At 43.6% G+C, this 23,070-nt stretch overlaps 1 protein-coding gene across 1 annotated transcript in view; it reads right to left on the bottom strand.

Moving 5' to 3' along the window:
• The window catches only part of NPEPPS (aminopeptidase puromycin sensitive), a 94,861-nt gene extending 93,351 nt beyond the window's left edge, over positions 1 to 1,510 (bottom strand). Inside the window, exon 1 of the mRNA XM_047845909.1 lies at positions 1,145 to 1,510. Within this exon, the coding sequence (XP_047701865.1) occupies positions 1,145 to 1,399 (255 nt within the window). The 5' untranslated portion in view covers positions 1,400 to 1,510. The remainder of the gene's footprint in view (positions 1 to 1,144) is intronic.
• Positions 1,511 to 23,070: the final 21,560 nt, after the last annotated feature.

Genomic DNA, 23,070 nt, shown 5'->3' with positions numbered 1-23,070 from the left:
TTCAAGCTTGAGGCCTACTGGTTTTCCCTCTCTGACTGCAGTAGAGAAAGAACTGAAACAATATATTTGCCATCATTCTTTTTAAAGATAACTGCTAAACGGTTCCCATTTCTCACCGCAGACTTCACATAACACATCATAAAACATGGTATATCACAAATGTCTATTGTTCGGGACCTTTGGAGGGCATCGGTACTAAAAGTCTCCAAGATCAAACAATACTTAAGATAATGGGGGGGGTGGGGGCGGGGGGCATGATTCACCAAAAACTGCAATGAAGAGTAATGGAATATTTTCAACAGTGGTATGCTAAAACTAACAGCTTCTTTCAGAGGACTGTTACTGCTAAGCAACCATCGCGGTAACAATAAATCCACCTGCTTCACAGCCTGCAAAGCTAGGAAAACGGGAGGAAAAGCGGAGATGGGGTCCTCCTTCAGCTTCTCTAGAGGTTAGGAGAGAACAAAGTCACTGCTGCACTGTCACTTGAGGGGAAGGGGGAGGGGGCGGATCATCTTGGAAACCCAGCCCCTGGGCCGGAGCAGGCGGGGAGAACTCAGCAAGGCTGCCCGGGATTAGCATTCTCCTTCTCACCCTCTCCCCCCCTTCTAGAATCTCCCGTCCACGCTAACGCGCGGCGGTCGGAGTCTCAGATGACCGCCCCTTCCAATGTGTCCTCCGTGGGGCGTAGGGAGAACCAGAGAAAAGAACTGAGTCAGGAGGGTGAGACGGAGCGTGGACTCCCATGACCCCTCTGGCCTCCCCCAACAGCCTCCAGCCTCGCCCAGAACACTACCGAGCCCGGAAGGGCCTGGGGTCGGGGGGAAGCCCAGCACAGGTGTGCTCGCCCGGGGCAGGGGTGGGGAGGGGGGGGGTGCGGGCGCTCGGGCAGGGCCCGCCAGCTCCCTCGGCGCTCCCCGCAGCGCGGCCCGGGGCCCCAGCCCAGCAGGGCAGAGCACATCGGCCGGGGCGCCCCGCGGCCGCCCCAGAGGGGCGCGCCGCTCCCCGAGCCGGCCTCGCCAGCCCCAGGCCCGCAGCGCCCAGGCCCGCCGGCCTGCCCGCCCTCCCGGCCGGGCCCCCAGCCCAGCCCGCGGCCTAACTGCTTGCCCCGCAGCTCGCCCCCGGCGCCCGAGGGTCGCCGTACCTGGGCGGCGGCCTCCAGCTTGCCCTCGAAGGTGAAGTCCAGCAAGTCGGGCTTGAGGCAAAGGCTGTAGTTGATGGGGGAGACATCGGCAGGCAGCCGCTCGAAGGGCCTCTTCTCCGGCATCGCGGCGCGGCCCAGGCTGTGGAGGCGGCGGCGAGAGGAGCGGCTGAGGAGGAGAAGGAGGAGGGGAGGAGGCGGAGGGCCGAGGAAGAGCAGGCGGCGAGCGAGGGAGGGGGCGGCGGCTGCCAGCCACATCCACCGAGCGCGGGCGACCGCCTGAGGAGAGCGACCGGGGAGCCTGGGGTAGGGGGGGGCGGGGGAGAGACCCAGCCGGAGCGCTCGCGGCCGGGAGGGAGGCAGTGCGGGCGGGCGGGCGGGCTGCCTACGGGGAAGGGGGCGGAGGGGAGGGCAGGGGAGGAGGGCCTGCAGGGAGGGAAGGAGGCGGCGGCGGCGGCGGCAGCTGCGTGCGCGGCCCCGCCGGCCGGGCGCGCCCCCGCCGCTGTGCGCGCGCGCGCCGGGGCAGGGGGCGGAGCGGCGAGGGCGCGGCCGGCTGCGCGGGAGGGTGCGGGGTCGCGGGCGCGTGCTGGGGGCGGAAGGCGGCTCCCCGCGCTGCACCTGTCGGCGCCACTGGGGAAAGCCGGATCGTCGCGAGCCGAAAGGAGCCCAGAAGGGTTGGAGAAGCGGAGGGAAAGCCGCGTGAGGACCCCCCCACACACACACCCCACCCCCAGCTACATTTGGAAGTTGAAGTCTGTGCAATTGGCTGGTACATCAGGGTAAAATGTTAAAGTATCAATTCAGAGCAAAACCCCAAACTGGATTTTTACCTCCAGATCAGCGGAAAGCCCTGACTGGAGGCTATTTGGCAGTACTTATTGCTGTTATTTTAAACAGCAACTTGAAGGGATGATTATGAAAAAAAAAAAATTGCCAGAAAACTTTTAATAATCCAGGTTACTTAAACCAATGCCATTTGGACCTTTGAGGGAGTGATTTCAAAAGTTAGGAAGATTTTCGTTTCCGTGATTTAATGTTCACAGTAAGATATGTTTTTCATCTTTTTTCCGTTTTCATCTTTGTTTCTTCTTTTTTAAACTAAAAGACCCTTTGCCAGTTGTGTCCTCTTTAAAGTTAAACTAGCTGTGGTTCCCTCCGTAGATAGTAGTTCTGTAGATATCTCACAAATTGGGGTTATATATATTTTAATAGAAATGTATATTAATCATATATAAATATGTATTTATACATATATATAAATATGTATTTTTAAAGTGTCAAGGACAAAGAGATTCATCCATAATCCCCATATTCCTTTATAGAAGCGTCTCATGTAGTACCCCTTGATTTCCAAACTCAAATGCTGAATGACATACGGACCAGCACTGTACAATGGAAATATATTGGAGCCAACTAAGTAACTTTAAACTTTCTAGTAGCACATCAGAGAACAAATGACCACTCTAGGTCATAGATATAATAGTAGTAATAACTTCTCTATTACCACTATGACCACTTCTAGGTCATAGATATAATAGTAGTAATAACTTAGTTATATGCTAATAATCTAACTAGTAACTGAATAATAATGTATTGAACGCTTACTACACACTTTTCACATATTAATTCATTTAATCCTTTCAACAGCCTGTTTAGGTGGACCCCATTTTTCCCATTTTACAGATGAGAAAACAGACACACATAGATTCAGTGACTTGTCATACAGCTAATAAATGGCAGAATTGGCAGCAGAACACAGCCATTTTTATTTCTCTCCTGAAAAATTTTGCGGCAGCTTCCCTATTTTTCTAACTCTTCAGTTTTGTTTTATTCCAGTCCGTTTGTATCTCTGCTTCTTAAAAAGTTATTCTCATTATGTGAGTACCCATAAAACTCCCTCTTGTCTGTTAAAGATAACTTGATTTATAACCATTTAAGGCTCTCCATGAACTGTCCTTAGATTTGTTTTTTCTCACCCTGTAACATAGATTCTCCAGCCTTAGCAAGCTAACCTGTTTACTATTTGGCCCTTATAGTTCGCTCATTCTCTCCTCTCTACCATTGCCATGCGTTATTGCTGGAAAGACCTCCTTATCCTCTTTTGCCCAACCCATGCTTCTTCCTTCAAACCTCACCTTTTCCAGAAAGTTCTCATTGACTAACTCCACTCAACTCTAACCCCTTTCCTGTCAGCTCCCAAGTACTGGCTTTTGCTGATTTGTTTGTATTTCGTCTGTTGTTCTGTAATTATATTTTTAATTTGTTTATATGGATATCTTTTCAAGATGTACTTCTAATTCCTTCATAACTGTAGGTATTGAGCCCTGAACAAATACATCTCAATTGTTATTGACCCAACTAACCGATTGATCAAGAGAGAATATTTTATCCAGTCTGTAGCCTTTCCTTTTTGTACAAGACGTATGCCCTATAGAGAAAGTATGTGAACCTAAGACTAGAAGCAACATTTTTTTTTAATAAAATCACAGAAGCAATTAAAAAAAAAAATCACCAGGGCCATAGACTTCATAGTAGCAGTAATTGTGACCCTGCTGAGGGAAAAGGAGAGAATCTTACCTGGCCCTCTCCGTAGTCCCATGACCCAGGAAGTTCCAATGTAGCAAGTCAGGAGTGAAGCCATACTCACTACCTATAAATTGGGATTGGGGAATGGAAGGTTGAATTGGGGTATGGGCATACAGTTCTCATAAATAAGACTGGCTAACAATCTAATATGCTCCAGGCAGGCCTCTCTGGAATAACTGAAATGAAGAACACGAGGGCTCTTGGAAATTCATTTCTCTCCACGATGCTTCAGAAGGAATGGGGCGGGGTGGGGGGGGGGAGATTCAGTAATGTCTCAAGGTCATTAGCCTTACTTCTAGCAGATCTCTAGGCTTCTGTTTAAGGAAGCCCTTGAAAATCTAAATCCCCCCCCCATTCCCCCATTCAATCGTGGCTGCCACAATTAGACAGAAAGCGTGAGGACAATTTTTTTCTTACATCTGTAATAGGAACCTTAGCAGCAGACAATAACTGCTCCAGGTCTGTCAAATAGATGCATGAAAATCTAAATTTCAAAACCCATGCAAATTGTATACTTCAGTAAAAAGTTAAGAAAGAAAAACGTAGGGGCATCTGGGTGGCTCAGTTGGTTAAGCCTCTGACTTTGGCTCAGGTCACAATCTCACAGCTCAAGACTTAGAACCCCGCATTGGACTCTACTATCAGCAGGGAGCCTGCTTCAGATCCTCTGTCCCCCCCTCTCTCTGCCCCTCCTGCACTTGTTCTCCCTCTCTCTATCAAAATAAATAAACTTGAAAGAAAGAAAGAAAGAAAGAAAGAAAGAAAGAAAGAAAGAAAGAAAAAAAACACCAAAGTTATTCTAGGGGCTCTTGGCTGGCTCAGTCAGTAGAGTATGCAACTCTTGATCTTGGGGTCTTGAGTTTAAGCCCCACATTGGATGTAGAGATTACTCAAATAAGTACATAAACCTCAAAAAATAAATAAATGAAGTCATTCTAAGACATTTTTGTCCTTAGATTTTAGGCACTAGCCTGAGTCTGAGGACATAAGTCCCAATCTTACCGCTGACTTTGTCTATGGCCTGGAACAAGTCTTACAATTTCCCTGCTTCAGTTTCCCCATTCGGAAAGGAGACAAGTGCATGATGAATGCTTTTCTCGAAGAAAAATATTATGTTACCTGTGGGTTAGGAATTTCTAAAAGAAGTCTATCATGTTCTTAATGTCAGTATGGTCTTCATAGCAGGAATGCTAGATAAAGAGCTGGGAGAAATGATATGTCGAACAAACGTAAATCATTGGAAAACATGTTTTAAAGCAAAGATAATATAAAGGAGTTGGGACAGGAAGCCAAAATATTCAGGGAGGAGGGAAACACATCCTGGCTGTGGAACGTTGAAAGGAGAAGAGAAAGATGTGGAAGACTTTGGGAGACCATTACAAAACCCACTATATTAGATCGAAACTAAGCATAACTACTAATATGTAACCTCCCTGACGTAGAAATTAAAGCCTTCAATGTCACTTTCAAGCATGGAAATTATAATTCTAATTTCGCTATTATGAGTCTTAACCTGCAGAAGGTAGTGAGGGGGTTCCAAGCACCAGGAACACAAAAAGAAAGAGAGCAATCCATGGGAGCTTGGATGCCATGAGATCCCAGCTTTGACTCTTTGTAACGTAAAATGGCTGTTGGAATGACTGTTGGAAAAGTGGGGAGTACATCTACCCATCCTGTGTTTTTCATGAAAGGAAATCAGATTAATTCCATATGCTTTTAAATGTATACTATACCAATGGATACTACCTATAACAGGTGGTGTGTATGTTTGCATGTGTATATAAATACAGCTGAACTTTGCAAAAGGCAGGGATTGAGGCACAGACCCCTGTGCAGTTGAAAGTGCATGTAACTCTTTGACTCTGACTTAGCTACTAATAGCCTACTGTTGACTGGAAGCCTTACTGATATCAGTCAATTAACGTGTAGTGTGTGTGTGTGTGTGTGTGTGTGTGTGTGTGTATTTAAGTTTATTTATTTTGATAGAAATAGCACAAGTTGGGGAGGGGCAGAGGGCAAGGGAGAGAGAGAGAATCCTAAGCAGGCTCTGCATGGTCAATGCAGAGGCCACTGCGGGGCTCAAACTCAAGAACCACGAGATCATGACCTGAGCCAAAGTCGACTGCTCAACCAACTGAGCCATCCAGGTGTGTGTGTGTGTGTGTGTGTGTGTGTGTGTGTGTGTGTTTAAGTTTATTTATTTTGAGAGACAGAGCATGTATAAGCAGGGGAGGACCAGGGAGAAGAAGAGACTGAATCCCAAGCAGGCTCCACACCAACAGTGCAGAGCCTGATGTGGGGCTCCAGCTCACAAACCAGGAGATCATGACCTGAAGCCGAGGTCAAAAGGCAGATGCTTAACTGACTGAGCCACCCAGGTGCCCCTGTGTTTTTTTTTTTAATTAATGTATTTATTTTAAGAGAGAGAGAGAGAGGGAGAGAGAATGAGTGGGGAAGGGGCAGAGAGAGAGAGGAGGAGAGAAAAAATCCTGAGCTGTTAGCACAATCCACACTGGCAGCACAAATCCTGATGTAGGGCTCGAACTCATGAACTGTGAGATCATGACCTGAGTTGAAACCAAGAGTCAAATGCTTAACCAACTGAGCCACCCAGACACCCCAATTAACATGTAATGTGTATGTTATATATGTATTACATACTGTATTCTTACAGTAAAGCTGAAGAAAGGAAAATGTTTTAAGAAAATCATAAGGAAGAGAAAATACATTTACAATACTGTGTTTATGGGGGAAAAAATCCATGTATAAGTGGGCCCTCACAGTTCAAACCTGTGTTTTTCAAGGGTCAACTTTATATATATTTGGTGGCAATTTGACATTATTATATATACATCCAGATATGGCCAAAGAAGGGTCCTCAGAGTCAGAAGGAGTTTTATTTCTTTTGGTATCTTTCCATCAGGAAGTTGAAAAAGTCATACATTTCCACCTACCGTCTTTCTTTTCTAGCTCCTCCCAGCTTTTTTTTTTTTTTTTGTCTTCAGTACTTCTGCTTCCTTTTCCCCAGCCACTACTCCAGGATTAATTACCAATCCCGAGTGACTGACAACTACAGGACTAAACCCAAGCCCTTTGTTGCTGATCTTCATACTGAGATGAGCCTTTCTGACTGTACTTTTAGGAGAGATTAGCCACCAGAGTCTCACAAGAAGATGAGTTAAGCAGGAACACCAACACCCTGTGCTGCAGGCGAGAATGCATATGTCTGTGTCTGATGCGTAGGTCTCTGGAATGCTGCTGCAACATTTCTCATGGAATCCCAAGTCTTTAAAGGTTACAGTGTTCTGGAGCTGGCATGCTGGAATTGACTTAGCAATGTTGTTGCCTTGACCTCTCATCTAGAAAAATGAGTGAGGGCTCAGCGGGAACCAGCCCGGTAGAGTAGCTGAGAGGATTAGAAGTCTCAGCAGCTTGGCAACAGTCAGATAGCCTCAGTTTCTCCACCCTTGGCTCTATTTCTGTTTGCTTTTTAAATCCCTGACAAAAAGAATGTACATCAGAGTTGGCCCTCACTCAGGACACTCAGTCAGTTGAGAGTCGGATTTCCACTCAGGTCATGATCTCATGGTTGGTGAGTTCAAGCCCCATATCCGGCTGCTTGGGACCCTCTGTCCCCCTCTCTCTCTGCCCCTCCCCAGCTCATGCTCTCTCTCTCTCTCTCTCTCTCTCTCTCTCTCTCTCTCTCTCTCCACCCCACCCCCAATAAATAAACAATGGGGCGCCTAGGTGGCTCAGTTGGTTGAGCACCCATCTTCGGCTCAGGTCACGATCTCACAGTTTGTGGATTCGAGCCCCACGTCAGGCTCTGTGCTGTTGGCTCAGAGCCTGCTTTTGATTCTGTGTCTCCCTCTCTCTGCCTCTCCCCTGCTTACATACACACACTCTCTCTCTCTCTCTCAAAAATAAATAAACATTAATTAAAAAAAGATTGCAATTCTAAAATAATAATAATAATAATAATAATAATAAAACATTAAAAAAAAGGAATTGGTCTTCACTCAATACCTGATGCCATGCCTATCAAAGAGAATACTCTCAACCTCTTTGCAACCCTGAGTTAAGGGTGAGGTGAAAAAAGAGACCCAAGACATTTAGGCCTGCCAACCTGGCGGGATCACATCTTATGGAGTGAGATTTTATAGGAGCGATTTATCTTGGAGTTTAAATAAGTGAGGATGAAAAAAATCTGCTGCCAGCTTCCCTACAGAATTTGCATAGGAACCAAGATTAATAAACACTTAAAAAGTGTAGAGAGAGCTAGAAATTGGCTTGTGGCCTGCTTATGCACAGGACTGAGCTGAAAGTCATCTTGTCCCCAGTAAACAAGTAATTCTAGAGCTGAAGAAAAACTGTAAATTATGCATCTAGGTCCCTGTCATTTTCAGATATTCTGTATTTTCTGGGAAAATGGTCTCAGTATGGAGGCTAGCCTTTGGGATATGGTGCCTTCCCCCCTCCCCCAAATAAATCTATATGGTAACATCTCTGTATTGTGAATTGACTCAGTAAGAAACCAAAGAGACAAAAAGCATTCAAACTGCTCACATTCTTTCGTCCTAGGAAGCCGTACCAGCCGATTTCTAGATATGATCTATTTTAGCTCAAAGTGCGATCACACTGTATAAAATATACATTCACTGAGAATGAGACCTAGCACAGATCACAGATACCCCAGGGACCTGACATCAGGAATTAGGACAGGCCAAAAGAAAAAAAAAAAAAAAAAGACAAAACTCTTTAGGCAACAAGGCACAATTCAAACATTCAAGAGAGATTTATATTTTTGCCGCCCCAAACATGCATTAACTATGAAGTGGAGACCACAGTTTTAGGAGCTCTGCATCAGGAAACCTGAACTCTTGCTGTGCCCTATCCTGATGGGTCTCAGTGACAAGAGATGCCAGAATGTGGCATCTTTGTGTTTTTTTTTTTAACGTTTATTTATTTTTGAGACAGAGAGAGACAGAGCATGAACGGGGAAGGGTCAGAGAGAGGGGGACACAGAATCTGAAACAGGCTACAGGCTCCCAGTTGTCAGCATAGAGCCTGACGCGGGGCTCGAACTCACGGACCGCGAGATCGTGACCTGAGCCGAAGTCGGCTGCTTAACCACCTGAGCCACCCAGGCACCCCTGTGGCCTCTTTTTTTAGTCCTGTGTACTTTTGCTAGAGTGATTCATTACTGTCTTATCTCAATTTAAGAGGACATTAGTATATGGAGGGGAGGTAACAGGATCAAAGGAAATGAAGAGGTTGAGTGGAGAAAAAGGAGTCACTATTTCCTAGAAAATACTTTTCTTACTGTCTGAGGGGGTAAATTACTTTCTTTAATTTATAAACCCCTTTTCATTTTTTTCCCAGGAATGAGAATACTATGGCTCTATCCAGGTTAGGTTCAGACTTGAAGTTGACAAATGGCAGTCCTGAAAGCAGACGCAAGTTTCATTCTCCTAAACAAGGAAATCAAATGGTAAAATCTTTAAGAGCTTTGTTTTCCATAACTTCTCCCCTTTCATGGTAAAGAGAAAGAGAAACCCAATAAACCAAGTTACAAACGCTAGGTTTCAAACTCAAATGTTAAGGCTAGGCAAAGTAAGTCAGAGATGAGTGCCTTTTGCTCTGTTCTTTTTTTCTTTAAGCTTATTTTTATTATTATTACTTTTTTGGTACAGGGGGCTTCAAATTCAAGGGGATCAGAAACAGGACAGAGGTAGCGGCAGTAATTTGCCCAAGGTTAACTACAAAGCAGTGATCAAAGCCATGTTGAAAAGAATTCTGACTCTCAGTCCTGTCTCCTTTCCAAATATCCTCACCGTTGTGGGTAACTGTCAGAGGACAAGTGTTGAAATCTTGGGGAGACCACGTGTCCTAGATTTTACAGGAAAAGTCCTGATTTCACATATTCTCTACTGTTGGTACAGCCATGTAGCTGTCCTAGAAATTCTAATATTCTGGCATTTGAGTTTAAAGAAAATGAAAGAATTGTGTGTCTGGGAGTCAAGGCAAAGAGGGTACATGATAGCTGGTGTCAGGCCGGGTAACAGGAAGGAGACAGAAAGATCTGATTGCTAGAATAACCAGGCAGCTCAAATGAGGGTAACAGAATCCTGTGCTGCAGAGCATCAGCTGATGCTGAAAAGAATGCTCTCCCTAAGAGTGTTAAAACAGACTCAGCGAAGTATTGCTGTTTGCAACCCACCTCTGGAGTACTGGTACCCCAGACTCCATCAGAAGCAGGCTCTCCTCTTGGAAACATAGTATATGAGACATCTCTGACATAATGTAAGTCTTTTTTTTTTAATTTTTATTTTAACATTTATTCATTTTTGAGAGACACAGCACAAGTTGGGGTGGGGCAGAGAGAGAGGGGGACACAGAATCTGAAGCAGGTTCCGGGCTCCGAGCTGTCAACACAGAGCCCAATGCAGGGCCCAGACTCACAAACTGGGAGATCATAACCTGAGCCGAAGTCGGACAATTAACTGACTGAGCCACCCAGGCGCCCCTAATAGAAGCCTTATAAAGCAAAACAATGTGGGCAATCCTTTAGTAAAAGGGGTGCGGGAATAACCTCATTAGGAAAAAAATACTTTCATGTGGCGATTTGGAAGTCTTTAAATCGCTTTACAAAGTCTGGTCTGTTCATTCCTTACTAGGAAAAGCAAACCTAGCAAGGGAAATGAGTTCTCTAGGTTTATAAATCCGTATGGTAAATCCTAGGCACTTAGCCCCTACACAAACCGTAGAGTTCCAATATCAAGTGTATTTATTTAGTACAACCAATTCATTACCACTTAAAAAGACTGGAAATACATTTCAATGCTTTTCACCATATTTTTCAGTGTGACAGAGTAAAAAATCCAGGAGCACAAGAAAGGTTCAGGGGCAGCTGGCCGGCTCAGTCAGTGAAGCATGTGACTCTTGATCTCTGGGGCATGAGTTCCAGCCCCACATTGGGGGCAGAAATTACTTAAATCTTTAAAAAAGAAATGGCGGGGGGGGGGGGGCGACACCTGGGTGGCTCAGTCGGCTAAGCGTCTGACTTCAGTTCAGGTCATGATCTTACGGTTTTGGGTTCAAGCCCCGCGTCGGGCTCTGTGCTGACCGCTCAGAGCCTGGAGCCTGCTTTGGGTTCTGTGTCTCCCTCTCTCTCTGCCCTTCGCCTGCTTGTGCTCTCTCTCTAAATAAATTAACTAACAACAACAACAAAAATAAAGCTGTGCCAGGGGCGCCTGGGTGGCTCAGTCGGTTAAGCATCCGACTTCGGCTCAGGTCATGATCTCGCGGTCCGTGAGTTCGAGCCCCGCGTCAGGCTCTGTGCTGACAGCTCAGAGCCTGGAGCCTGTTTCAGATTCTGTGTCTCCCTCTCTCTGACCCTCCCCCGTTCATGCTCTGTCTCTCTCTGTCTCAAAAATAAATAAACGTTAAAAAAATTTTTTTAAAAAATAAAGCTGTGCCATTCCTTCAGATTAGATGAGAATAAATATTTAAAGAAAGAAAAGAAAAGAAAAGAAGGGCGCCTGGGTGGTTCAGTCAGTTAAGCGTCTGACCTCAGCTCAGGTCATGGTCTCATGGCTTGCAAATTCAAGCCCCGCCTAGGGCTCTCTGCTATCAGTGCAGAGCCCGCTTGGGATCCTCTGTCCCCCTCTCTGTCTGCCCCTCCCCTGCTTGTGCTCTCTCTATCTCAAAAATAAATAAACATTAAAGAGAAAGGTTCAGTTCTTCTTTTACCATAACCATCGTTAACCTTGTAATTCCACGTACTAACCGCAAAGCCTCATCCCCCTCAGCCTGGTGGGCCCTCTTGTCCTGCAGGGAAGTAGCACTCAGCGTTGCTGGATGAAGTACGGGATGCCTACTTAAATTTGATCTTCAGATAATACATAGCTTTTTAGTATAAATATGTCTCAAATATTTCATGAGACGTGCTCATACTAAAAATATGCAATATTTGGAGGGAACGCTTCTATTAAAAACTGTTCATTGTTTTATCGGGAAGTCAAATTTAATCGAACATCCTATATTTTTATTTGCCGAATCTGGCAACCCCACCAAGTATCTACTTTCAGATTTTGAAGATGGCAGCCAATGGCTTTTGAACTGTTTGATTTTATAAAAGGGAATTTTATCAACGTTTATTTTTGGGACAGAGAGAGACAGAGCATGAACGGGGGAGGGGCAGAGAGAGAGAGGGAGACACAGAATCGGAAACAGGCTCCAGGCTCCGAGCCATCGGCCCAGAGCCCGACGCAGGGCTCGAACTCCCGGACCGCGAGATCGTGACCTGGCTGAAGTCAGACGCTTAACCGACTGCACCACCCAGGCGCCCCTAAAAGGGAATTTTAAAATAGCTTTGCATGTTTGCGACAATCTTTTTCTTGAGAGTCGATTGGCATTCTGTCATGTTTACTTTTTTAGGCTGTGAAACCCCCAGAAGGATTCTCTGTCTCCCCTTTAATTTTCCTGTACCCCAGGGTATTAACCTTAGGGCAAAACAGCATAGGTTAACATCAGCTGGCTCCATAAACCTTAGCTCGTCTCTTGAAACCTTTCAAATACTTTAAATACTTTTTTTTTTTTTTGAGATTAAGTACCCATGTTTAAAATAGGGTGGTGATTGTGCCATATTTTATAAGAGAAATTGCTTTGAGAGTGATGTTGGCAGGATTATGTGGAAGAGCAGCCAAATGCTGATCTACCTCCCTGGGAAACCAGTGATGGTTTTTAACTTCTTTCTCTCACCGCTGTTACTATCTTGATAATACTTTTAGTGTTTCCACTCACCTGCAAATGATGCAGACAGACATCATAGACCTGATTCTGCCACTCCTGTAGATATCAAAGCTTACCCATTTTAATGGGGGGAGGAAAAAAACTGCCGTGAAGAATAAATATTCACAAGCTTTTAATCAAGGGGTATCCCAAGAGACTCTCACATTTTACCATAACCCAGGAGAAGGAAATCTTTTCTATGATTATTAATAATTTGGTTTCCTTAGAAAAATCATCTCCGTTTGTTCATTAAACATTTGTTGAGTGTGTCTGTGCTACTCTTTGTGTATGTAAGCTTTTTTAAAAATATAATCTACATACAGTAAAATGGATAAATCATAAATGTGCAGGTCAGTGCCTATTGACAATTGTAACCACTATATAACCACCACACAAAATAAGATAAAGAATATGTTCATCACCCCGGAAAGTTTCCTCATGGCCCCTTCAGTCAATCCCCACCCCTGACCCCACTTCACCCAAGCAACTACTTTCTGATTTCTATCACCATAGATTTGTTTTGCCTATTCTTGTACTTCATATCAATGGAATCAGTCAATATGTGTTTGGTGTGTGTGTGTGTGTGTGTGTGTGTGTGTGTGTGTGTGTGCACTTATGGCTTTTTTTTTTATACAACCATGTTTTTGATCTAACATGTTGTACATATCAATGGTTCATCCCTACATATTGCTGAGTAGTATTATAGGACTGCGGTTTATTTATCCATTCTCTTATTGATAGACATGTGGTTTATTTCCAGTTTTGGGGCTATTATAACTAAGGCTACCTATGAGCATTCTTGTACAATCTTATAGCTACATGTCCTCATTTCTCTTGGGTACATACTTAAGAATAGTCATAGGTTAAGTGTGTATTTGACCTTCTAAGAAGCTGCCAAACAATTCTCCAACGTGGTTGTACCATTTTACAGCCCCACCACCACCACTGTATGAGAGTTCCAGTTTTTCCGTATCTTCATCAGCATTTGGTGTTGTCAGTCTTTCTTCAAAGCCCTTCTAGTGGATGTGAAATGGCATCTCCTTATGATTTTAATTTGCATTTTCCTGATGATGACTGATGTTGAGCATTGTCACAGTTGGGGTTCCCTTGGAAGCCGACTCCGAGAGGGAGATTAGTCAGCAGGAGGATGTTTTTGGGAGTGCACTTGGGTTCAACACCTATAGTGTGGAAGGCAAAAGGATGATTGGGAAGAGGAAAGGCGAGCTATGATGTAGTCTCAGAGGCTTCAGCTGACCCTACAGAGAGCACTGAAACTGGGATGACCCTTCAAAAATGTTATGAGTTTGAGCAAGTGGCTAGGCCTTTATACCTCCATGTTGATTTGTCATTGGATACAGGCCACTGTGTAAAGAAAGAATGACCTTAGGCAAGTCAGGGCTCTTCAGCTGAGGCAATCAATCATTGAGATGGACTGGACAGTCGAAGGCTGTCTATTGGCAGCCTTTCAACACCTGAAGAATAAGTCCTTCGTTCCAAAAGAAAAATCTGGGTGATGTAGCATTTACCATAAGTACCCTTTCATGGCTTATTGGCCATTTATGTTTCTTTTTTTGTGGTGTCTGATTAAGTCTTTTGACCATTTTTTAATTGGGTAGTTCATCTTTTTTTGTTGTTGGTTTTTAGGCATTCCTTATATTATCTGGGTATGAATCCTTGGTCAAGTAAATATACCATGAATATTTTTCCCTGTCATTTGTCTACTCATTTTCTTTTTTTTTTAATTTTTTTTTTCAACTTTTATTTATTTTTGGGACAGAGAGAGAGAGAGCATGAACGGGGGAGGGGCAGAGAGAGAGGGAGACACAGAATCGGAAGCAGGCTCCAGGCTCTGAGCCATCAGCCCAGAGCCTGACGCAGGGCTCGAACTCCCGGACCGCGAGATCATGACCTGGCTGAAGTCGGACGCTTAACCGACTGCGCCACCCAGGCGCCCCTGTCTACTCATTTTCTTAATGGTGTTTTTTGATGAGTAAACATTTTTAATTTTGATGAAGTCCAATTTTTCAATTTTTTCTTTTATGTTTAGTGCTTTTAGTGTTCTGCCAAGAAATCTGTGCTTCCTTCAAGCTTGCAGTGATATTTTTCTGTATTTTTTCTAGAAGCTGTGTGGTTCTTGTGCTACTCACTTTCAAAAGCAGGGGTGCCTGCTAGGAATTTACCCAAGGGATACAGGAGTACTGATGCATAGGGGCACTTGTACCCCAATGTTTAAAGCAGCACTCTCAACAATAGCCAACTTATGGAAAGAGCCTAAATGTCCATCAACTGATGAATGGATAAAGAAAGTGTGGTTTATATACACAATGGAGTACTACGTGGCAATGAGAAAGAATGAAATATGGCCATTTGTAGCAACGTGGATGGAACTGGAGAGTGTGATGCTAAATGAAATAAGCTATACAGAGAAAGACAGATACCATATGTTTTCACTCTTATGTGGATCCTGAGAAACTTAACAGAAACCCATGGGGGAGGGGAAGGAAAAAAAAAAGAGGTTAGAGTGGGAGAGAGCCAAAGCATAAGAGACTCTTAAAAACTGAGAACAAACTGAGGGTTGATGGGGGGTGGGAGGGAAAGGGGTTGGGTGATGGGTATTGAGGAGGGCACCTTTTGGGATGAGCACTGGGCATTGTATGGAAACTAATTTGACAATAAATTTCATATATTGAAAAACAAAACAAAACAAAAGCAGGGGTGCCTGGGTGGCTTGGTCGGTTAAGCATCTGACTTCGGCTAGGGTCATGATCTCACGGTCCGTGAGTTCGAGCCCCGTGTCGGGCTCTGTGCTGATAGCTCAGAGCCTGGAGCCTGTTTCAGATTCTGTGTCTCGCTCTCTCTCTGCTCCTCCCCTGTTCATGCTGTGTCTCTCTCTGTCTCAAAAATAAATAAACGTTAAAAAAAAATCAAAAGCAAAGGTTATTGTGAGGGTGTTTCTGTTTATAAAAGTATTGCTTGATCAACACGTGAATTAAGAGAATTTAGATGAGCATTAAGAAAACAAAAATGGCAGGGGGCACCTGGGTGAGACTCAGTCGATTAAACATCCAACTTCGCCTCAGATCATGATCTCACAATTCGTGAGTTTGAGCCCCGCATCGGGCTTTGTGCTGACAGCTCAGAGCCTGGATCCTGCTACTGATTCTGTGTCTCCCTCTCTCTTTGCCCCTCCCCTGATCGTGTTCTCTCTCTTTCTCTCCCTCTCAATCTCTCTGTCTTTAAAAAATAAACATGAACAAATTTTTAAAAAAGAAAAAGAAAACAAAAATAGGGTGCACCTGGCTGGCTCAGTCAGTAGAGCATGTGACTCTTGATCTCAGGGTCTTAAGTTCGAACTCCACATTGGGTGTAGAGATTACTCAAAAATAAAATCTTAAAAAAAAAAAAAAAAGAAAACAAAAATAACCAGTAATTCCATAAATATCAAATAATTGGTAATTCCATAAATATCACTGTTAACATTTGGTATACTGTCTTCCTGTCTTTTTTCTATGCACATATACATTACACACACACACACATACATGCATGCACACCATACTGGGATCATAATATATTTTGCTTAATATGTTATTCATGTACTCATGCTATTAAATATTCTTCAGTATGACTTAATAACTGTAGATGATCACATCTTAATTTAATCTGTTAATCTATAGATTCATTTATTTAACTAATTTCCTATTCCTGGATATTTAGAGTGTTTCTAATTATTTTTGCTGTTTTAGATATGATCCACGTAAAACCAAGCTGATAATAGCCCAAGCTAAGATTTTAAAGAAACATCACTCCAACAATTAAAGGGGCGCCTGGGTGGCTCAGTCAGGTGAGCGTCCAACTTCGGCTCAGGTCATGATCTTGCGGTCTGTGAGTTCGAGCCCCGCATCAGGCTCTGTGCTGACAGCTCAGAGCCTGGAGCCTGCTTCGGATTCTGTGTCTCCCTCTCTCTCTGCCCCTCCCCTGCTCATGCTCTGTCTCTCTCTCTCTCAGTCAAAACTAAATAAAACATTTTTTAAAAAAATTTAAAAAGAAAAAGGGGGCACCTGGGTGGCTCAGTTCGCTGGGCGTTCAACTTTCGATTTCAGCTCAGGACATAATCTCACAATTTTGTGAGTTGAACCCCCATGTCTGGCTGTGCACTGACCTCACAGAGCCTGCTTGGGATTCTCTCTCTCCCTCTCCCTCTGCCCTTCTCCCTCCCCTACTTGTGTTCTCTCACTCTAATAAATAAATAAATAAATAAATAAATAAATAAATAAATATTTTAAAAATAAATGAAAAAGAAAAAGAATAATAAGAGAAAAGGAGGATGACAAAGAAGAAGAGAAGAGAGAGAGAGAAAGAGAATGAGAATAAAGAAAAAAGAAAGGGGTGCCTGGCTGGTACAGTCAGAAGAGCAGGAGACTTCTTAATCTCAGGATCATGAATTTGAGCCCCACATTGGGTGTAGAGATTACTTAAAACAAATTTGGGGTGCCTGGGTTGAGCACCCAGTCGGTTGAGCATCTGGCTTCCGCTCAGGTCATGATCTTGCAGTCCGTGAGTTCGAGCCCCGCGTCGGGCTCTGTGCTGACAGCTCGGAGCCTGGAGCCTGCTTGGGATCCTGTGTCTCCCTCTCTCTCTGCCCCTCCCCCGCTCATGCTCTGCCTCTCTCTGTCTCAGAAATAAATAAACATTAAAAAAAATAAAAGTAAAACAAATTTTTTTAAGAAAAGGAAAAAAAAACAAGAAAAGAAAAAGTAAATTTTGACTCTCTCAAGATAAAACCTTGCATTAATAAGACATAATTAATTAGCATTAATAAGCACTTCTCAGAATCCTCTCTTCTCTCTCCTGTCTCTTCATACCTCACACATAGGACAATTATTTGAAGCTTCTCTCAGCCAGCCCCTTTTTTCCTGTTTCCACCTTCCCTTCCTTCCTTTGCCCATCATGTCTTCCTCCCTCTTAAAATGTTCTGATAAAATTCCTCTCACGTTCCTGTAAATATCTGCCTTCAAGGTCAATTAAATCGAAGCTGTATCTAATTTTCTCCAGGACCTACTCATCTAGCAACAAAGCATTCTTCTTACCGTGTAGGAAAGAGGAAAGTTGTGAGAACTCATCCTTACTGTATTTCTTCCTATCCTATAAAGCATCTATATGAACTAAAACTCCACACGTGTAATTGTTTCCTTAGGCAAAATACCTAGAGTAAAACCCTGAATCAGAGAGCATAGACTTTTCTGCTAAAGATTTTATTTATTTTTATTTTAAGTTTATTTATTTTTTGTAGTAATCTCTACAGCCAACGTGCGGCTCAAACTCATGACCCTGAGATCAAGAGACACACGCTCCCGCAACTGAACCAGCCAGGTGCCCCCAGAGCAGGAACATTTTTAAAGTTCTTAACACACATTGCCCAACGGACCTCCGGAAATTTATCAATTGACACTCCTTTCGGCAATCTGTGAGAATATCTGCTTCCACCCCTCCCCTCCAGTGTTATTAGCTTTGTTTTCATCTTTGCCAATTTGGTGGGTGAAAGTGGTACCTCGTTGCTCTTTATTTTGCATTTCTTTGATTCATGGTCAGGAAGAAGTTTCGGTGTTCTTTTCCTATTGGCCATTCTTATTGCTTTGGTGAATTGCTGTACACTTTATACTATGTATTCTTTCCCTTACACCCCCAAGTATCATTTGAAGCAGATGTTACTATTCTCGTTTTGGAAAACAGAAACACTTGGATTAACTGATTTCCTGCGATCTCAGTGGCTGGTAACTGGTAGAACCCGTACAAGAGCCCAAGCTGGCTTGACTTAGAACAGGCATTCTTTTCTCATCTTCTCATGATCTTCTTCTGTAAACTCCAGAGCTGATTGATGTAATTCAATGCAAAGAATGGCTGGAGAGTACGCGACTCAATCTCAAAGTTATGAGTTCAAGCCCCCTGTTGGGTGTAGAGATTACATAAAAATAAAACCTTAAGGGGCGCCTGACTGGCTCATTCAGGGGAGTATGTGATTCTTGATCTTTGGGTTGTAAGTTCAAGCCCCACACTGGGTGTGGAGATTACTTAAAAATAAAAAATAAAATAAAAATTTTTTAAAAAGCAAGGGCACCTGGGTGGCTCAGTTGGTTAAGTGTCCAACTCTTGATTTTGACTCAGGTCATGATCTCACAGTTCATGAGATCAAGCCCCACATTAGCACAGAGCCTGCTTGGGATTCTCTCTCTCTCTCTCTCTCTCTCTCTCTCTCTCTCTCTTTCTCTGCCCCTCCCCTGCTCGTCCTTGCTCTCTCTCTCAAAATAAATAAACTTAAAAAAAAAAAAGTAAAGAATGGCTGGAACAGTAAGACTAGAGCTTGAGTCCCCATTTTGCTCCTCCCTAACACACAGTTCAGATGAGTTTTCCTCACCTGTTTAATTTAAATTTCATTTAAAAACTTTTTTTCACTGTTTACTTATTTTTGAAAGAGAAAGAGAGACAGGGCGCGAGACGGGGAGGAACAGAGAGAGAGGGAGACAGAATCCGAAGCAGGCTCCAGGCTCTGTCTGAGCTGTGAGCACAGAGACAGGGATGGGGCTCGAACTCCATCCCGTGAGAGCCAAACCGTGAGAGCATGACCTAAGCCAAAGCTGGATGCGTAATCGACTGAGCCACCCAAACGCCCCAAAATTTCATTTAAAAAAAAAAAAAAATAGGCTTCACTCCCGGCACAGAGCCTATCACGGGACTTAAGATCAAGACCTGAGCTGAGATCAGGAGTTGAACGCTCAACCAATCGAGCCACCCAGGCGCTCCTCGTTTAAATATTGAAAACTTACTAACAGACGTCATTTTCTCTTGATGGTCACCACAATCTCTTCTTGGTTTTCCAGCAGCACCACCCAAATCCTTTTATTTGTCTCTAGAACCTCTCAGTCTTTAGTTTCTTCATCTGTAAAGTTGAGTGTTGGACTAGATCATCTTTAAAATTCTTTCCAGGGGTGCCTGGGTGGCTCAGTTGGTTGAGCGCCGCACTTTGGCTCAGGTCATGACCTCTCGGTCTGTGGGTTCGAGCCCCGTGTCGCTCACAGCACAGAACCTGGAGCCTGCTTTGAGTTGTGTCCCCCTCTTTCTCTGCCCCTCCCCCACTCACACTCTGTCTCTCTACCTCAAGAATGGATAAACATTAAAAAAAATTTTTAATAAATAATAAAAATAAAGTTCTTTCTTGTTCTTAGTTATAGTTCTTACTACGTTTCTATTAATTTTCTGTAGAAAAAGCTAGTATGTTCCCATCTATCAGCTTTGGCTAATGAAGGATGCGTCCAACCGTCTGTGAAGTCTAGGAAATTCCCCTTAATAAAAGTATATGCTACAAGCAGTGACAAACTTTGAGTTTCTTTCTTTAAAATATACTCACTATCTAAATCCAAGTTGGGCATGGGAGATCAGTGTTGAACATCGGGTGTTTTGTGTTTTATATTGATATTATAATGTTCAAAATGCAAGTATAACATTTTAATATTTGTCAATTACTTTTACAAAAATAAATCCTAAATTACTAAAAAAAAAATGCTTTTTTCTTTCTGACCTCCCTTTCTGTCCTTCTCACTGTCCTTTCCTCCTGATCTGTTGCATTCTTTTCCAGAGGATGTCTCTCTCTTCCTATGTCTCTCTGTTCACTGGATTTGGATATCGCTCCCCCACCCCAGTTTTGTTTCCATGGTCACATTCTGTGTGTTTCTACTTTTACCCTCCATCATTCTCTGAACTCGTTACTGTTCTCCTTGCTTTACTATTTTTTACTATTCTCTGTGTTCCTCTCCATCAAAGTTACAAGATAACCATAAAACCTAGAAACATAGCAAATAGCTTAGTTTTTACAGATTGAAACCCCTTGATTACTTCTTCTGAGGTATGTAGGTTTATTCATTGAAAATGAAAATCAGAGGCGCCTGGGTGGCTCAGTCAGTTAAGCATCAGACTTTGGCTCAGGTCATGATCTCACGGTCCCTGAGTTCGAGCCCCACATCAGGCTCTGGGCTGACAGCTCAGAGCCTGGAGCCTGCTTCAGATTCTGTGTCTCCCTCTCTCTCTGTCCTTCCCCTGCTTGTTCTCTCTCTCTCTCTCTCTCTCTCTCTCTCACACACACACACACACACACACAAACATTAAAAGAAAAAAGAAAATGATGGGGTGCCTGGGTGGCTCAGTCAGTTAAATGTCTGACTTCGACTCAGGTCGTGATCTCGCAATTCGTGCGTTTGAGCCCCACATTGGGCTCTGTGCTGACAGCTCAGAGCCTGGAACCTGCTTCAGATTCTGTCTCCCTCTCTCTCTGCCCCTCCCCCTCTCATGCTCTGTCTATGTCTCTCTTTCAAAAATAAATAAACGTTAAACAAACTTTTAAAAAAGTTTAAATAAAGAAAATGAAAATCAAAGTTAAATTATATGAGACAAGGCATCACAGACTCATTTCAGGGATTGATAGAAACTCCATTAGTGCTTCATGCACTGTGGATTGGCACATCACATTGAACTAAGCATTCCTAAGGCGGGGCATTCTATTGACCACGTGATGTAATGTTATTGAACATAGCATGTATGGTAATATCCATAAGCCTTTTATTATGTATGTTCGCCTGTGTTTCCAGATTTTTATGGCCATTTGTAGCTCATCAGTGGATTTTTTTCCTTGCCTTTTCTCTCTCTGTGTGTTATCCATATTTCTTCATAAGTGTGCTCTTCATTAGAACTCGCCCTTGTTTTAATGATTTAGCTTTGAAGATACAACTGAATGCTTAAGTGGGGTCCACTGAGAACCAGAAGTTGTAGAATGGTTGAGTTCTATTTTGGCCCTTCTTATGTTCCTGTCAACTGCCAGAATTTCTGTCCCAATTAAGAGGAGGAAGTTACTCAAGAGAGGTCCCTCAGCAACTCTCAACCTCCATTTAAAAAATAGCATATCAGCCATGGTCTTTTTACTTTTCTGAAACAGTCTGAGAAATTATTAAAAACAATAAAATACGTCTCTACAGAGTACTATTTTTCCTGAGGCCTTTAAATGTGTATCTATGAGTCCTCTCTTTCCTTTTTCACAATATCATTGGGAGACAAACATTTATTATTCCCACAGCACAAAAGAGAAACTGGATGTACAGATAGGTTTTGAATTTCCAAAGCTCTCCGTAAGTTGGACCCTATCTGAAACCAGAAACTGGGTGTCCCTGCTGGCTTAGTCTCTTGTCCAGAGCTTTTAATCCTCCCACAAGAAGCTGTCCGGTTCATGTAGAGGATGTGGCTTGCTTATTCATTGCTGTTGGAAAATGAACCTCTCTCTTCCTTCCTACCTTTTACCTCTTATTAAAAAAAAAAAAAAAAAAAAAAAAGCCAAGGGGCGCCTGGGTGGCTTGGTCGGTTAAGCGCCCGACTTCGGCTCAGGTCATGATCTCACAGTCCGTGAGTTCGAGCCCCGTGTCAGGCTCTGTGCTGACCACTCAGAGCCTGGAGCCTGTTTCAGATTCTGTGTCTCCCTCTCTCTCTGCCCCTCCCCTGTTCATGCTCTGTCTCTCTGTGTCTCAAAAATAAATAAACGTTAAAAAAAAATTTTTTTTAATAAAATTAAAAAAAAAAAGCCAATAATACCCTCACTTTATTAAATAAGAGAAAGAGAATGAAGAATCCATAGCAGCCTGCCATCTGGAATGGCTCAGGTGATAGCCAGCCACCTAGAGGCAGGGAAATGGCCATAGTCACTGGTGATTTCAGTGATTTTTTTTTCCCCCACGACCAGCTGTCATCACAATTTCCAGAAAACCTGCCAAGAAAAAACAGGAATTCGCATTTCATGGAACCCCCTCCCCCACACTATTATGAACCTTGGAACTTATTCTGACTGCTCCCTGCCCTCCTACCTTCATTCCCCCACTGTTCGAGATAAACAGGCAAAGTATTTGACCTCACCTGCCTTTGAAGAACTTAGTATTCAGGAAGGTGCCTCCCTTCTGCCAGAAATACTTACCGAGACTGAGTTATTATTTCTTTCCCTAATCGAGATTGTTTTCTTAAAATAAATCAGAACTCCCAGGGATAAGCACCTTATCCACACTTTCCCTTTCTCCTCTTGTCCTCTCGCCCGCCAGACAATACACTCAGGTATGTAGATGTAGGTAACTGGCGGTTGGAGTGCTTATCTTTGCTTCTAAAGCATGTGACTTATTTATGTTGTACCCAAACACAGCACAGTGCCTGGCCCATTGTTGGGACTCAGTGAATGTTTGTTGAATGGAACTTGCCTAAATTGGCCTTAGGCACCTCTTGCGTTTCACAGTGTGCTGAGTTCCAGGGAAAATCAGACTGACTAAACCAACTGCTCCCTTCCTGTCTGAGGAGACCCACCCAGAGACCAGAACAGGGAGGCCACACCTCTGCAAAGGGAAAGGGCTTGACTGATGTCCCCTTCTGCCTGTGATCCCACCCGATACTTTTTCCTCTGCTGCAGGCTAAGTAAAGCCTTCCTGAAACTTGTTTTTTCCAGGCACCCTTGTGGGGCAGAAATGCCAATA

Source organism: Prionailurus viverrinus, unplaced genomic scaffold, assembly GCF_022837055.1.
Source record: "Prionailurus viverrinus isolate Anna unplaced genomic scaffold, UM_Priviv_1.0 scaffold_35, whole genome shotgun sequence".
NCBI classification, from domain to species: Eukaryota; Metazoa; Chordata; class Mammalia; order Carnivora; family Felidae; genus Prionailurus; species Prionailurus viverrinus.
The sequence above is the reverse complement of the archived record's forward strand: the minus strand, read 5'-3'. Positions and strand labels throughout refer to the sequence as shown.